The sequence below is a fragment of the Pagrus pagrus genome, assembly GCF_965226575.1.
Source record: "Pagrus pagrus genome assembly, chromosome: 20".
Lineage (NCBI taxonomy): Eukaryota > Metazoa > Chordata > Actinopteri > Spariformes > Sparidae > Pagrus > Pagrus pagrus.
The window spans coordinates 16,338,139-16,356,244 of NC_140207.1; the positions used below are offsets into that span (position 1 = coordinate 16,338,139).

General features: G+C 41.3%; 1 protein-coding gene across 1 annotated transcript; it reads right to left on the reverse strand.

Moving 5' to 3' along the window:
* Positions 1–589: 589 nt before the first annotated feature.
* On the reverse strand, positions 590–18,099 carry tlcd4a (TLC domain containing 4a). Its single transcript, XM_084341183.1, has 7 exons — positions 17,721–18,099; positions 14,246–14,415; positions 11,993–12,082; positions 10,720–10,778; positions 10,417–10,511; positions 4,397–4,470; positions 590–4,068 (listed from the first exon to the last, which is right to left on the reverse strand). The coding sequence occupies exons 2-7, from the start codon at positions 14,398–14,400 to the stop codon at positions 3,750–3,752; spliced, it is 792 nt and encodes a 263-aa protein (XP_084197309.1). The 5' UTR covers positions 14,401–14,415; positions 17,721–18,099; the 3' UTR covers positions 590–3,749.
* Between the last annotated feature and the right edge of the window lie 7 nt (positions 18,100–18,106).

Consider the following 18,106-nt stretch of genomic DNA (forward strand, 5'->3'; position numbering starts at 1 on the left):
TGATTGTGACAAAAATAAAATAACTGTTGATCATTTGAAGGCTTAAGCACTTCCACTCAGCACTTATCTGTGGGCAGGAACTGTGAGCAGATGGAATACAAGCCAATTATTGAAACATTCAAACAATTCAAACACCTTCAACTGACTGAAAGTTGAGCTTGTTGACTGAAATAACAGTTTGTTGGACAAGACTGCACTGGTTACAGTGTGCAGTCATGAATGTTTTGTCTTTTGTTAACCAAAGCTTTTGAGTGTTAGTTGAATATGTTTCACTTTTCTGGACAACTTGGAAAACACACTTTGTGGAAACAATGCAACCATGTAAAGTGGCAGTTCGATTATCGTCTCCAGTGGTGGCTCAGGATGTAGAGCCACAGATTAGAAGGTCATCCACTAATCAGAAGCTTGACGGTTCCATCTCCCTGGACCAAGGATCCAAGGATATCCAAGGATACACATATCAAAGTATCCTTGGACAAGATACTGTAACCCAAATTTGGTTGTTCCACCTGGTTGTGAGCATAAAGAAATCCATATTTAAGACACTGAATGAGCGAAACAAGTCAGAGCCCGAATGATGCCCACCACATGAGTTAATTTGGCATTTATTGTAAAGAACAAATGTAAATGTAAATGACAAATATTTGCTCTTCTCCATTACATTCATAGAATGTCACTTAACACTCCACCGACTCACATCTCTCCACCATACAACATTCAGAACAGAAACACCAACAGCAGTTTAACTAGCTGACAGCAGCACCGTGCTCTCTCCGTTACCTTAGCATATGCTTTGTTTTATGTCTGCCTCTTTTTGATTAATAAATTAAAGACAATGGTACGCATATAACGCAAGATGCTCATACTGTGGCAAACTGTGTTGATTAGTATTCAAGTATTCCCTTACTGATTATTTCTGTGCTGGATATTATACTATTATCTGCTTTTATGATGTTCACATCACATCATCATCATCTGTGGGTTACATTATGTGGCATAGTACAAGAATAACGTTCATGTAAACATTATGTACGTGTACTAAGAAAAAGAAAAACAGAGAACAAAATTTGTCTTGCAAAATGTATATGCTTTTTTGTTTACAGTGCAATCCCCATGCAATACCACATGCAATTATAGAGGGTGCATGAAGAAGAATATTGACCATGCATGACCTTGCAAACAGAGCCCCCCCTGGTTCTACCAGAAGTGGCCTGCTGTCCTGACACCATCACATGATTTCCATTTAACTCCTGTGAAATATTACATCAATACAATATAACATCCTGACTCGTTTCTAAGGTGTGAGATAGTGATATCCACATGTAATGTAGATGACATGCACCCATGTCAGGTCCACCCTGTGTCAAGCATACTTGCCTGTAGTCAAAGGTGTAACTGAAAGCAGTCTTTCACACTGTGTGACCAGGCCAAACTAAGCTGAGCAGTGACTAGCCACAGCGTAAATGCGAACAGAATCCATCTTAACCATCAAATCATAGCTGCAAGTTGGCACTGTTGTATGCAAAATGCTTGTGGATTTAAAAATGGAAGTAATGGCTTAAGCACTGGCACGAATACATAAATCTTTGACATTTTAAAGCCATAACAAAACAAAAGCACTAAAACAACCAGCCTTAGAAAGCCTCTTGGTTTTACATTTGAAACTGATCTATCACAAAGGCCAAACTATCACGTTAGACAGGCATCAGACATGGAAAAACACACAAAGTAAATCACCGAAAAATGACACATTTTTCAGTGCAGTGAGGAGTTTTAACAAAATATTCACTGTGCAATCATTAGTTGTATTTTTTGTTTTTTTAAAAAGGCAACAAAATCAAATGCTGAACGTAGAAAGGCGTACTCTCAAAAACTAGCCATCCCCGTTTCTGTTTCACAAAACATTTGACAGAAGCTTTTGATGTACAGCTCAAAAGATACATTTACAATGAAAATTCAAGTAGATGTTTCATAAATCATCGATTAATTGTGACTTTTAATTTGATCAAGTGATATATTTGTCTTTAAAAACCTCTGAACTTTTAGATCAACGTGACTGCTTTGTCACATCCACTGTCCACCTACAGTACTCTCACATCCATCTGATGAATAAATATGGGAGAGGGCTCCGTTTAACAGCTGGCTGGAAATCATACGTAATATGAGACGGAATCTGTTACAATGCTCTCAAACAGGTACACAGTATTTTGAACAGATAGAGAACTATTACCATCTGAAACACTGGATATTATCTTTGATTTGACATAAAACTCAAACCTGCAGAAAACGATCTCATTTTATTTTCAAATGAAAGTACTCAAAACTTGTACTGAATTGAACTGGCTGGCTAAAATTCCTTCACTGAAAACACACATAGCAGCATGCAGCTGGTTGGCAAATGTTGCCCAGGGGTAAAATTTAACAGTTTGTGACTGAAAAGATATCATAAATAGAAATATTGTGGATATTCTATGAACCTAAGGTCAACAGCTGATGCTGCAAAAACTAGATGAGTGTCAGAATCCTATTAACATCTCCCATCAACCCTGTTTAAATACACATTTCAAAGCAGCTGCTCTTTGTCTGTCCTCTGTCTTCAGGTCACTTTCACCCCGTAACATGCATTGCACAATGTGAAATAAATATAATGCCAGCTCCCATCAAACAGCATCAACAACGTCTCTTTGCGACACTTTTCCCCATTCTGTAAAATATCAGGTTGTGTACACATTAACTAACGGGGGACTTAAAAGCTATTGCCATCCGTCGCTTCAATATTTCTCTGAGGAAAATTAACGTTCTTGCATTGTTTAATGTCAGTGGACACACAGCATTGACATTCAGTTTCCCTTTTAGCATGTCTAAGGTACTCTGTACACAAGTATCTTTAATAGTTTGTATCTTTAAAAATCTATTTGCCTCGACACCAGCGAGACAAAAGAAAAAGGACTACATGCAGCCAACTGATGCCCGTTCAACCCTACATTATCTAAGTTAATCATTCAAATGCAAAGGAAACCAAGAATCACAATAGTCTTAAAAGGCTGGCTTTTTAAATGAACCTCTTAACTGAATGACAGCGGGTGAGTGTTGAACTGATTTATCTGTACTTGTTCTTCTCTGTGATTGCACTTAATGTAATCTCATCTTGTGTCAATCAATCCCTGCAAATTTAGCTCAAGATCTACTGAGGAAAAAGCGACGCTCTCCTCAACAGGCATGTGACAATGATTTTATGGCACTGACCATCAATGGATCACTGAATGCTTTCGAGGTCTTTGCTGCGTCATCAACATCGTATTTCATCACTTTTTATTCCGGGACTCAGGCAACAGTAATAATAGAATAAAAAACATTTTAAAGTCTTTTGCTGAGCACTAAGTATGTAAAGAAAGGTAAACTTTTTGACAATTTGTGGTTGGGCTAACAGTCCATTGTCCCAGGACGACCTCTTTTGTGTAGTGATAAATTGTTCGAGAGAAAAATAATTGGCCATGCACACAGAGTATTGCTAAGAGGTCATTTCATGGCTTAGGGATGGCCTGTTAAACGGTCCATCTGTACATCTCAGTGACTGTGCCCGCTTCCAAAAAAAAATTTCTCAATTTCCCTCATTACATTCGGTCCTGTGATATCACTCGTCCCACGTCTGACAGGCAATTGTCCGAGCTGCTGCTCGCCAACGCACTGAGAGTGACATCATTTTGTCTCTGTTGTGGCATTTCCTCACCACTGACACCCTGGTTCCCTTAATCCGTCTTCCCATTCTCCTGAGGTGTGCCGGCTTTGCTCCGGCGTGCCGAGCGCAGCACTCTGTAGCAGCCGCGGGCAATCTTATGCATCCACATGACGTTCATGATGTCCAAGCAGATACTAGAGCAGATCCAGGCTACACGGCCACCCCAGGGCACCAGGTAGAAGGCTTCAGTGCCGTAGACCGCGTACATACGAGTGTAGTAGACTGGCATGACAGCGATGCGGACCATGAAAAAAACGACTGCCATGGCAACGCCATTTGCCATGTTGGGCCGGGAGGACTTGGGGTAACCCAGTACCTCGAAGAACCAGCTGAAACACAAAACATAGTTAAGAAACAGGGTCTAGCAGCATTAAAGGAAAAGCTGAAGACAATCACGAGTAACTCAACACTTGAAAGCTGTTACGTGACTGTTCTCTAAGGTATGTTCAACTTCAGCTTTATCAAGATAAATGGCTTAAAATAATCTCCCAGAACCAGTTTAACACAAAGAGAACATGCATCAAGCAGTGGGTTCATTGTGTGATTAAAATTCCTAACAACACATTCTGACATATAATCTTAAGAAATGTTGTAAGTTGAGCTTCAACCCTGAAATTAAAGACCCCAAGCCCGGCTTATCCGTAAGCAGGTACGTACCGCTGGTTCACACATGGTGTAGAAAACTCAGCAAGCAGACGGAAGTTAGCAAAATAAGGCAACATTCCTTGGCCCTGGAAGAACAAGGTAAGAACAGGAAGACCACAAAACATGAAAGGGACAAAAACAAGACACCAAGTCATTTAGATCCGCCTGCTCCTCGGAGTAACTAGGTAACTAAGGTACAGTATGTCTACAATTCAAAAGCATCTTTGGACATAACTGAATGACATTTCATTTTCAAGAAATGCTTTTACAGTGTGGGGAATTCAGGTCTAAACTTAGATTAGGTCCTCACCAAATATAGACCTATTTGGCAGATTTAACAAAAGAGCCTTCTCCTTCAGGGCACACAATTATTCCTTCATGTTTTTTTGGGCCAAAATTAGCCCGGTCTTTAATATGACTTCCTAATGATTCATTCTCTTCATTTATCGGGAGCAGAGACTCATCCTCACCATGGGATGAGCATAGAGAACTGGTGACGTGTAAAAGAGCAGGTGTATTGCCTGAGAACGTTTTTAATCAAAGCCATTTGTTCACCTTTAAGGCTTGTTGACATATTTGACTTTAAATCAAAAGGGTTCATTCTCTGGGGAGCATGAATATGCTGACCACAACAAATCAGTTTGATTATCTGATACATTGTATGTTGAAATTTTGGCTCAAGTATGGCACACAGCCCTCTTTATCCTCTGGAGACCATGACTATCTACAGCAGATAAATTTAATGGAAACCAAACTTTAGATTTTGAGAAGTATTTTGTTACAGAATAAGGTGTGAATATTTACAAAAATCTCAAGAAATCATGCTCTGGGAACCACGAGTATCAACGTCAAATTTAATGGCTATACGACCAGTAACTCTCGTGAAAGCACTTGACAGACGAAAACCTGCCCCGGCGCCAGAATAAATGTTAGCAATGGATTTTTCTGTAAAACACAGGTATGTTCAAACTTAATATCTATTTAGGTGAAATTTTCAATCTTACGTTGTGACAATGCGGTGATCATAGTTTGGTTAGGTTTAGACAAATAAATAACACTGGTGCACTGGTTTTCTTATATGGTGCGTTGCTTCAGCATCTTTGCACACTGCGTCTTGAATGCTCAGTTTTTAGCTGTGGAGTGGGACATCTCGCCTCTGTTCAATCTTTGATGAGAGTTGCACATGTGCATATTCATGCCAAGCAAGGTAGTGTGATCCAAGGACCTTAATAATTAATCCAAAACAACATCATCACAGCTGGTAAGCATGGCTGTAGTAGAGCCATATATATATTTAATAATATATATATTTAGATAACTCATGTTACATAGTGATGAACATAAGTTGGGGAAGTTAAGGCTTGACTCCAAACCAGCCGTTTTACACAGTGCAGAAGCAGTGTTTTCTGTGGGAGAGAGAAAGTCCCTTTGGCGTGGACTTTGGCCTTTTTCAATTTGCAGACCTTTTACAGTCACAAAAATGCTACATAACACAGTAAAGAAAAGGCAAAAACCCAAAAAGCATAATACGACTCTTTAAAATACTTACTCTTACTCTTTAAAACATTATGTAAATGATTGTAAACAGGTATAAAAGGTGCAAATACATGTTTTTCGTCATGTTTAAAAACTAAACTGCTAAATTTTAGGTGCCCTGATGCAACAAATGAAATGTTGTTGATGTTGAGTTACACTTCAAATTTTTGGGTGCATGTCGATCGAAAGAGTAGCACCCTGTAGCCCTGAAACATCATGTTGTGGCAATACCCATTTTGCTCACCACAAACATGGCTGGAGATGTTGAGGTCTCCTTAATAACACGTGGTTTTGTTGCATGAAATGCAGTCTCGAACTGCGGTCACTGGCTTGGCAGGTCAATTTGGTACGTAGCCTATGACACATACAAATTTGAACATACGCAGGCTTGCAGAAGCTCAAACTGCCAACATTTTATCTTGGCGACTCACCCAAGGCAGACTTCTGGTGAGACAGTAAATGACTTTGCCTCACATAAGGTGTCTAAATATTACAGTAAAGTGGCAAAAACATCTTTTCTCATCTACCTCTTGGAAAAAACCCAAAACACAAGAGGCAACGTGCAAAAATGTCCCATAACATGAAGCATTTTTGCAGTTATTAATATAATAATCACTTCACCCAAGTGTTAAGGTAATAATCACTAATGCATCCTTACAACAGACTATATACAAACTACTGCTATCTCACACTTTGAAAAAAACAACAACATACTGTTAGACACTATATTATAGCAAGGTAATTGAGCAAATACCAACACAGCACAGGCTTATACATACTGTACAACCATACATACATTCAGCCAGCCACTATTTAAAGGGGCAATCAAAAGCCATGCAGAATAAAAAGCACAGTGTTTAACTGCAAGACCAGTAATTGTTTAGAAGATCGGGGCCTGAACACCATGTTGTTTTAGGTGTGAGATCATCTTCAGCAGGTTTTACCCACCTTGAAGTCAGAGCTGAATCACGGGTGCTTGAAACAATAATGTAACTAACAATGTCTATAATACTGCCTGGTCGGTTTTAAAATGTAGAGACCACTGATAGTAATTTTGGACCTTGACAGAAGCCACTTTGGTGCCTTAAAGTGATCCTACAACAAGATAAGCAGCCATGGCTTTATTTCCATTCTGCTTTACAAAACCGCACGTTATTCAGCTTCTGCTAAATACAGTGAAGATGATCTCATGGCCAAGATGTTTTCAGGACACCCCATCTTAAACACTGTTGACCTAGCCAGCCTTGCTAAATCAGCATTGAACATCAAGCACTCAAGACATAATGGTGTTAAATGCCATTAGCCAAATACATTTCAATTAAGTGTTCTCTGAAAAAGAGACTGAGTGCTTAGATGTTTATCTTAATTTTAACTGCAATGAGATAGTTTGACTCATGTGTTCGAAAACTGATCTTGTGTTTAAGCCCAGACCATCAGAACTTCAGTCAAACTCAAAATTAAGATAAAAATCACAGTATTCAACTTCACTATAATTCACGGTTATTTGGTTAGTGGCCTGACTTTTACAGCATGTGAGAGAAGACTTACCGTCAGAGCTGAAACAAGAGCTGGTCATTGTAACATACTTACTATGTGATACAAACAGGGTACATCTGCATTTCACTTTTTCTACCATATGATGTGAACACCTAGCATGAGCATGCTAGTACCCCTAGGAACTGGTAAGTCCATACTGTGACTGGGCATCATATCTGCTCAGTGCAACACAACAGCAATAGCAGCAGACAAGACAGGAATAAAGAAGTTCCCCATCTAGATCGAGACCTGCTCTGGGTTTTCTTAAATGACACACAACCCTTTTTGGTAGTTTTTGCATGACACAACCCGACTTGATGTTGGTAGTTTTTGCATGTAGGGTTTGAAGAAGGGGCTATTTATGTTAAAGTCAGCAGAGGACACAGAGACAGACAGACAGATATATTAGAAGAAAACAAAATAAAAGATGCCACCACGATTGGAAGCAAATAAGAAGCAACACTTACAACACTGAGAAGAAAGCATGCATCTAGTATTTACACAGCAGTTATTACATTACGCTTCCATTCTTTTTTTGATTAATCTATACTTGACAGTTAAAACACACACAAAAGACAGATTACTGTTCTGTTAAAAAAAAATCAGACACTGACTTGAACACTGTTTTCACCAAGACATTAGTGACTGACTAATCATTAATCAAAACATACCAACAAGCTCACGAAACTAAGCTGATTTGTTTTTTTAAATACACAAAATCTGAGTAAATTTAATTCTTAATTTGGCTGCGTGCCTCAGTGTTTAATATCGAGTAGGTAGAATTCATTGTGTATTTGACATGAATACTTCCACATAAACACACTCAACACATTAACTAATAAGAGACTTTGACAACATACGACAGAATTCGACTGGGTACAAGACTAAATCAAATGAAAAATGACATCAAGGGTTAGCCAATTTGATTGTTTTCACCGCAGATGTAATGTGGCTACAGTAACGTGGCCTTCTTATTCCTACCACAGGTGACTAACGAGGAGCAATCATTCTGTTATCCCACATGAAATTCACATCTAGTCTGAGGAAACAGTCGTGAGTGTCCAGTTACAGTATGGCCTACTTCGTCTCATTTGCCTAATGTAACATGTTCGATACAGGTGCTTGCTCTGGTTCTCTCACTGAAAGGCTGGATTTACAGTCAGTTATAAACCATAGCTTTATTCACAAAGATGCGACACTGCTTTAATCTTATCATTTTTGTTTAGACACAGAAAAGGTGGACCTCATTAACAAAGCAATGAAGACAGACATAATAATGGATTCCAACATGATTTTGTGTCACATTAAAAGGAGAAAAACAACTCCGTAAATCCAGCCAGTAACGGGGATGTAGATGGGGTAAGATGTAAATCTGGGCCGCAAGTGGTTAATACTAAATATGTAGTTGAACTAAACGTCCAAAGTGCTTTACAGCTGTTTGCCAAGATTGTGTAATAATTTGCCAGAGTATTGGCATATCAGTGGGAGGCATTTTTTAAAAAACAATCCAAGATCAGTTTCAGTATGGGGACTCAGAGGCAGAGCAACGCACACTGTATGTCCTTTAGCATTTTCTTTCTTTATAGAAAACACAGAACATGTGTTGTGGGGAATTCTCTGTACGTTTGCTTAACTAAAATAAAGACTGACTTTGAGGGCATTAACAGCAGTAAGTCTGTAGAGTACATTCAACAAGGGCCTGGCTATTTGGTGATGCACCTGGGCTCATGTGGTTGACATTATCTGAGTGGCTTTGTCAGTTTTCCCTCATCGGTGAGTGTCAGGACATGTGTAAGGAGGAGAAAGAGGAGGCAAAACTAGAATTTGGCACAAAAACAGACAGGTGGAAGGTACTGTAGATAGGCAGGTAAGTAATTAGAACTGTTTGTTGGCATGCACAGTAACAAGAAAAGGAACCCTGTCTGTGTAGAACTGCCAGCATGCACACAGTGGTTACAGTCAGGCATTCAGCTGCGCTAAGCTTGGAGAGGTTCAGCTTACGTCAGATTCACACAACATTGAAGGGGGTCAGTAGAACAAACAGAAAGCACAGAAATTGTAAGGGCAAGGTGAGGGGGGAGGGAGGGGTTCGTCAGCCAGTACCATCATTGAGCATTCCATGCAAAAAATACCATAGTCATTCATTTCCATAATAATTATCCACAGATCCTGGCGACCTAGAGGGTTTCAGATTAAACCAAGAGTGAACAGCACTGCCCATAAACGCTGAGTACATTAAACTATGTCCATACAAAGATAAGAGCCAACTGTATAAAAGCGGTGCAGCAATGAGTAATCAGTCACTAATTGGTACGTCAGTTCAGTTGCGAAATTAGAATCGGGCCATATCTCAGATGATTTTTGCAAAAATTATACAGGCCACCACCACAGCTTTCAAACCTAGAAGCTGAGCTGGTGCCTTCAGAGGGTCAGTGACCATGTTTTTTTTTTGGTGACAGGGCCTTTGCAGGGCAGCTCTAAACCTGAGTGAAATGACAAACTTACTTGAAACCTACATTTACCAACGTTGTTACCACAATCATGACCACACCATTGAGACTTTTAAAGTTAAAAAAATACAACCAAGTGATACTTATACATGTGGATGGCGCTAAAACTGGGCAGGCAAACAATGACACCTGCTGGAATGTACACTCTTTTATGGACACTGATCACTCACTAAATGTAGCTTTTTTTCCTGCTATTACTGAAAGCAATCAACTCAAAAAGAGTGGATTTTAAACACCCATAAGGTTTCCTTCCCTGCTGTGTTTGCTGACCTTGTCTTGTGCATATTTACCTTGCCTACAGTATATATGAGCAGCATGGCTGCATGCGGACAGTCAAGGACACTTGCATTAGTTAAAAAAACTCAACTCGACAGGACACAGCTGTTCACCCTTGGTTGTCTCCTTCCCATCTTGCCTGCACGTTCTGCTATTGGACAATAGGGCACTCACCAGTACATAGTAGTAAGCATACAACGCTGCCAGATGGTGAATTACAAAAAACTTGTCGCCTATCGCCTTCCAATAGTAAAATATTAGCAGCAGATCTGGAAAACAAAAGTACAGAGGAAAGAGAGATAACATGTTATTGCTGCAATCAAAACAATTAAAGCACAAAGAAGAAGGTCAGAGTTTCCCAAATCAATGTTAGCCATCCAAGCATCAAGATAAGCACATTTTGTTACCAGTTACATGTGTGTCCTAATGGCCTCACTTTCACAAACATCACTTGTGTTAACAGTGCGTTTCTCTTACCAGATATGAGGTAGCCTGTTGTGATGGCAACATTAGTCTTCACCAGTGTAGGATCTCCCCTGTTGAAAAAAAAGAAAAAAGCACATTTGGTTTGACTGGGTTTGTGTGATTAAATTAAGTCCTTAACTGTAGGTGTTGATGGTTTCTGACGTCAGTGATGAGTGTTGGTATCAAAACGGAAACTGAGGTAGACGGCACCTGAATGAGTAAAGCGCTTCCAAGCTACCAGGGGATTTCCCATTCACGTCAAGAAGACGCCGAGAGCCAAATGTGCCAAAATTTGTCCCAGAATTGGCCAAATGCACTTGTCACTAACCTCCTGCTGCTCTTGGCTGTTCCTGTCAATCTTTCCATTGTAGCTTTCTAGCCCAGCACATCAGCAGTTTAAACTGACAACTGTGGAACATTTACCGCTCAAAATCCTTGGTAATTTTTTAAACAGTGGTCGTTTGACTCACACAAGCAGGTTTGTCATTTCCAGGTGATTTTACACCAGCTGAAGGTAACTCCTCGAGTGAGCTGAAAACTCATAATATTCCCAGTGAACCTGTTTTAAAATGAAAACGATGTAAAGGGATTTTAATTATGTACTTGTTGGCTAGCCTACGTGTATGATGTAATGCTAAGAGGCTAAAGCTACATGTCAATATCCCCACAGGATGACATGGGAATAAGAGCAGCACTCTTCTTGTACTGTAGCTGTAGTGATGTAAGGAAAATATTCTTTACAAAAAATGAGTTAAAATGTTATCTCATACATAACTCTATTACATGTTTGTTTCACTACAAGGGAACAAGCTTTGATGTGAGCTTTGACAAAAAAAAAAAAAAAAGTAACACTACCTCTGATAAGAGGCTTGGCTGGAATTGATGGAATGTAAAGTTCCCTAAATCTGATAAAGAGCGGGACAGGGCTGCTGATGTGATCCTCAACGCTGATAGAGACAAGTCCCGGCCCCACACGGTGAATGCGTCGGTTCTAAACTGTTTTTTTTTTTACCAGTATGCCCTCTAAACCCACATAATAATGAAGTTAGCTATATGCTAACTTTAGCTCTCACATTATACAACATAATAAGTTTGTACGATATGCACAATAAAGAAGAAAAAAAACATGTACATGTCTAACAAGAGATTTCCAAATCTAAAGTTACCATCTAGCATTTACCTTGGCCTTGGAAGTAATGCTAGGTTAGACTCGTCATGCTGTATAAAATGAACCAAAAGTACTGAAAGTAAAGGTTAAAAACATGCGTTGTAACCGAGCTCTCACCAGACGGGGTCTTCATTGACGGCATCATCAAACAACAAGATGTGGAGACAGAAGATTCCCACCAGCAGTGCGTGAAACGTCGACACCGTCCTGGAATGAAAACGCAAAAAACAAACACAGCTGTGACGATCCGTTCCTGTCAGGCAACAGCAGATGCTGAAACATGTCAGAGATTTTTCTGTATGATAAGCATGCTAAAAAGGACTAGAGGACATTTATCTTTATTCATGAAAAGTGCCTTGGAGCTGCTCTGGATTTTTAGCACTCGCAGTGAATCAACTGATTGCCTGTCAGGGAGGCACACAGATTCAGACCAATTAGACTAAGAGATTAAACACTGCTGAAGGGTCAGGCAGAGCGGCACAGAGTCCCAGTCAGTCATTAAGGCAGCGAGACAGTCCAACAGTTCTCAGCGATCAGTCAGGAAGACAGAATGACAGCCACACTGACTGCAAGACTGTTTAAACAGAATCTGTAAAGTCACCGGCCTCAACAGGAAGCCACATAGCCTGGATCCATCTCCACCAATCGTCAATTTTCATTTGCTCATAAACCGTACGACCATTTCAATTTCACAAGTGCTCTCGTGAGTAATAAATGGAACATGAGAGAAAATGAAAGTGAGCGATTGATGCGAGTTGGACCGGGCTGGATCTCTCTGAACACTCTCTCCCACTGGACATCCAATGGTCTTCAATCTACACCACAGCGTTCACCATTCCCCTGGTGCTTAAAGATCACAGCATCCTCTCTGTCCCTCCGACGACACAAACACACTCCATCGTTTTGTTCCGATCTAGTTGTTCTTGCCAGTATCTGCGCTTTTCCCACAACAAGTTCGCAGATGACAGCAGATGACACTTGCTTGTTGTCTGATCAAACGGTCTAGTCATCGGCACGAACACGGTGGCCCTGAAGAATTCCTGCTCGTCTGTTCATTTTGACTGATAAACTGTGATGACAAAACATGCAGCTGATTAAATGTGACAAGGATAATGTGACTGTTAAAGGTTGAGGTTAGATAACTTGACTTTTTATAAACGCATCATTGTCGTAGATTCACATGAGCTGTATCCTGCAATGTCCTGCACTGGCCACAATCAGGGGAGAAGAGCATATGAAGAGCAGATAAATCGAATAATTTGTTAAAAAACTGCGATATCTTCACTCTTACAACTTTAAACTGGGGATCTGTTTTACACTAGTCTGACTGCTTGTGCAACATGATGTCAGATAAGCTGGTGGGTAAAATTACAACATACTAAAGAGGAATGAAAATGAGTTGTGAACAACATGCTGATATCAAGTGGTGACGAAGGCTCCCGGCCAAAAAGCTGCACTTGAACACATCCCAAAGACCGCAGCCGATGGCCAACTCATATGTTCTGCACTTATAATAACTCTCCATACCACCAGGTAGTGATAGTCTATAGTCACTGTTGGAAAGGGAAGACCGGAAGACTCACGACTGCGGATATACAAACCGTTGTTTTAATAAAGCGGCATTTTTTGACACGTCTTTCGCTAATACAGTCACTTTTAATAGAGAAGTGAAAAGGCAGATGCATAAAATAAGGAGAAACCGCACTGTACGAGTGAAATCATGGATAATACAGCAACCAGCTCAGGCGCTTTCCCTTTCTTTTTAGGTTTCTCTTCTCATTAACTGATTTGCTTAGCTGAACAGCCAATCAGAGAGATTTCTCTCTCAGACGGGCTCTGGGCTACGTTTAATCAGCTTAAAAGCCACCGACAAGGGTGACTAGTGCTAAAGGACCGGGACACACCTCAACAACTAGGCTCATAAACGCTCACCGACGGCCCCGACTATGGCGGACAGCCGACTGTCGGCCAGGTGTTTTTGTTTTTTTTTTAAGTACAGGAATATAGATGAACAGTTTTGAGTCCAGGATTTTTGATGGTTTACAATATGTAAAAACTAAACAAGGTTTAGTATGTCAGTCAGAGACACAGTACTTCTTATAATAAAACGATAAAAAGGCTTGAAAAGAAAAACATCCTTCCATTCAGTTTCCACCATGCTGCCGGCACAAACATTGCAAAATACACAGCACAACCGACTAGTGAGTCAGATACTAGTGTCACAGGAAATATGTGGGCTGACTGTCAGTGCATATCTTTGGAGCCAGCTGAAACAATGGCCCTCCGGGCAACACCAGCGTCACACTCCCTGCTGTACATAAGCATGTAGAGATTCAGACTTGTCGTGAATTTAAGTTCGTTTCAGGTCACCTTGAGTTCCATTCCACCTTCTGCTTGTCACTGAGGCCGAGGAAGCCGGGGCTAATGCGCGTGGACATCCAGGGGCTGACTTTGTGGAAGAGCCACTGGAAGGTGAAGAAACTGGTCACCGAGATGGTGAGGATAAGCTGGCTGAATGGGTCCATGGCCACCCAACCCCACTGTGAGAGGATGGAGAGAAGGAGGGGAAAGGTTAGAAAGAAGACAACAACAAAGAAGCTCAACATCCTGCAAAATTCACAACATTTGTAGGTTTTTACTTCATGGAATCCGATGGGGCTCCATATTAATGAAGGCGCACAGAAAGATTTAGAAACGCATTTTGTGATTTATATATAGGCGACTGCACCAAAAATATTTTTCAATGCACAGAAAATACACAGAAATATTTGTTGTTTTAAACGACTGTGATACAAATTCTCAAATGTTTTTTTTCATTATGCTGCTACATTTATACACAGACCGTTGAACCTGCATTCACAAACCTTATTGCATTTATGTGTGGGTTTTCGTGAGACTTCCTGCCACAGCTTGACGCTTGTGTTGAGCAATGAATTGCATTCTCATCTTTCAGTGCGACTGACACACTGCAAAAGCCTGCCTGAAATGTGACGCATAAGAAAAGTCTATTCATTTTTGCACACCATCAACTCACATGTTTAGCTCATCAGACGAAGCCCCAGCTAGCCATCGGCTACACTCTGATTAACTGGGCGTGCGACTGCTAGGCTAGCCAGCACGATGGCTGAGGAAGGAGCGAAGAGCTAAAATGGACACTTCAATTTATGTTTATTTATTGCTAGTCATATCTTCATCACAATATTGAACAATATTGAAAATCGCAGACATGTCTCATAATTTGCAGCCCTACTAGATGCTCAAATGCGTCTTTTTTGTCACCTATCAGACGTCTCCTTTCATTTAAGCCAATCACAAGCGTAGATTCAGTCTACTCTGCAATTATAAGACAAAGACAAACTCACGGATTCCATATTCCTTTGGTATCACTTTCAGGTCAGCCAAACCAAACCAGCTGGTGTCATTGCTATCCGGCGACCTCTGACAGCAACTACAATCCGTCAGGAAAAAACACACCTGCCACAAACGGCTCAGTCAATTTTTAACTCCACTGTTTGAGTGGAGTTAAAAATTGTCCCCGTAAACGTATCGTTTCCTGGGTCGATGTGACAGGAAATGAGGCTCTTCTGACAGAAAAAAGTATCAAATGTCAATATGTTTGCTGGGACTAGTTATTGTGGTTTCAGCTCACACAGCTTCTAAAAAACCGCACACACCTACTTTCCCAGGAAGCTCTGCAACAAAAACCGTTATCTATTGTATCTATGCTCACCACAGAGACCCAGTTAACTGCAACAGAAGAATGTGCTTTTCACCCTACCCTGTGTTTACTTCTGTTAAATCGTCCAGTTTGTGTGTGATTTAACGACGACGATAGAAGTCGATTTATTGCACAGCTATAATAAAAGGCGAGCATTTCAGTTACTTTTTCTATTTTAAGGGGGTTGTGGGAGACTGGTATCACAGCTTTGTTGTTAGAGCATCCCAAATGGGCACGGGTCAGCCTTGTGTTGGAAAATGAAAGTGGAACATGGGCACACGGTATGAAGGGTGATCAGCATGGAATGGTTCAATAAAATCCATTTCATATATGTGCACAATATAATCCAACATCTAGGCCCCGTGACGTGTGCTACAGTCCTGTTCCCAAAAATCCATTTGTCATATCAATATTAATTACAACTGAAAAGTGAGTGTTCTCTGTGAGACAGGAGAAGATCCAAAATGATTGGCTCTGCGTGCACGTCGGCATGCAGCCAGTAAATGTATGTCAGAGACAGAGGTTCACTGCAGCACACACCACTGAACTGTTTTATGAGTTATTTGCATATTGACCTGATTTGACTGTGTAAGAGGCCGACTCAGTTTACTTTAACAGCATATTTACATCTCCTGAGCAATAGATCGGTCTCCCAGCACATGCACACAAAAACCACACAGTCCCTGGAGCTGTGGCCTTGGTGATTTTATACCTTGCCTTTGTTCCTCTGTTGCGCCACAGAAATGCTTGAGGACAAACAGCGCACTTCACTAAAGCACTGTAGCCAAGAAAGAGTCACCAGGGAACAAAAAGGCCAATTCTACAGAGTCCTGCCTGTGATGCATTAGTGGGCAGTGAGCACCAGTACTTTAATGTAGCATGCTGAAAGGCAAAAAGACTTTTTGTGAGTAGAGGGACACTCAAAGAGTCCATACCATGACTTTGACCGTGGAGATTGCCAGGGGCTGCCTTTAGCCATTCTTACGAAGCACAGTGTAGGATTGTTTTAGGTACACACACCCACACACACACACGTTTGCGTGCTGTTCGACCCATGACGGACCCTGTTGCCAAGGGCAAATGGTTACAAAGGTCGACTTAAGGATACAGAGAGGAAACAGCCGAAGCATAAATGAGAACAAAGCACTAGTGCTCGCATGAAAATCATACACACTTGTCGAGTCGGGTGTGTTTCTGTGTTGTTGTGTTTTGCAGATATTTATGAATTTTAAAACACCTCATAATAAACAGCGGACTCGCCATGGTCCTAATGAGCTGTGAAAGTCGAAGTGAAGGCTGAATGGGACGTGACGTGAAGCCAGTGTAGGTGAAACCACAGAGCAGGAGGTAAAAGACAGCAACCTGCTTACACACTTCCTGGCAAACCTGTTAAGCTTTAAGATGTCTGACTATTATAGATCCTTGCTGATAAAGAAAACTTAAAGCTCCACCCAAAACGCATGCAATTATTTTGAAAAATACATTTTTTCATGAGGCATAAAAGCAGATGCCAGCCTGAGAAAGTAAATGGCAATTACAAGGTGGAAAGACTGAGCTCTAACTCCAGTGTCATCCAGAACCCCATTGATTTATTATGGTCCCAACCATTCAGATTGAGAGCAGCATGTTTGGGCCCGCCTTAAGGATAGGCCTGGTCTTAATTTTTCTAGGAAGTGGAGTCCATTTGCACAGAACAGGGCTGAAACAGGTTTCAGATTGTTTTGCCAGCTTATGTTTCCATAACCAGTGGCACGTTGGGTTAAAACGCGCTTGCGTAAAACGGGTGGACCTCTCTCTTTTTTTCTTTTTCTTTTTTTCTTTCTACACCGAGGGAAACGATACCCACCCCCTCCCCACGAAAATAACTTCGCTATGTGCATCGCCGGACAGCGTTTTTAGAGATGCACCGAAGCAAACATGTAACCAACCGAGAACCGTGAGGAATATAACGGCGCACGCAAGGCCAGTTCACGCCGCAGTGCTTAGCCAGCTGCTGTGAAATGTGTTGAAGGAAGGGGAGGGGGGGTCAAAAAAATACAAAAAAAATAACACTGGCCTGCTCGTGTTTGTGTGTGCCAGCCGCGGCTGTGAACGCAGAGACGATCTAAGCTCACCAGATGCACTCACCTTATGACTTTCATTAAGATGATTTGCGCCCTCACTCCCTCAGCTGGTTCTGGTTGGCAGGGGTCGCTCGCAACGCCGCGTACGTTGAGCCGGAGCCACGGCCATGTCGAGTCATTTTTGGATAAACAAGAAGACAGCCCGCCTCTTGCTTGCTTGCTTGCTTGCTCAACACACACTCACACACACACACACACACACACACACACGCTAACAAGTTGTGGGGGATGCAGCGGGGCTGGAGCTCTGTGCCAGCTGCTTTGCGGCGTTTACCGAGAATCCCATCCAACGCCGAACGTGCATAATTGCAGAGGTGCAGTCAGATCGTGCAGCTCGACGCTCGATTACAGGGATGATGGAGAGAGAGGGGGGTGTTGTTGGTGTGTGAG

What these genes read in the sequence shown, in the direction of transcription:
- tlcd4a (XM_084341183.1), bottom strand. Translation starts at nt 14,400, where the DNA reads ATGGACCCATTCAGCCAGCTTATCCTCACCATCTCGGTGACCAGTTTC. An exon ending in ATGCTTACTACTATGTACTG is followed by an intron (nt 4,471 to 10,416) that starts GTGAGTGCCCTA and finishes TTGTTCTTCCAG; the next exon opens with GGCCAAGGAATGTTGCCTTA. An exon ending in ACACCATGTGTGAACCAGCG is followed by an intron (nt 4,069 to 4,396) that starts GTACGTACCTGC and finishes TTTGTGTTTCAG; the next exon opens with CTGGTTCTTCGAGGTACTGG.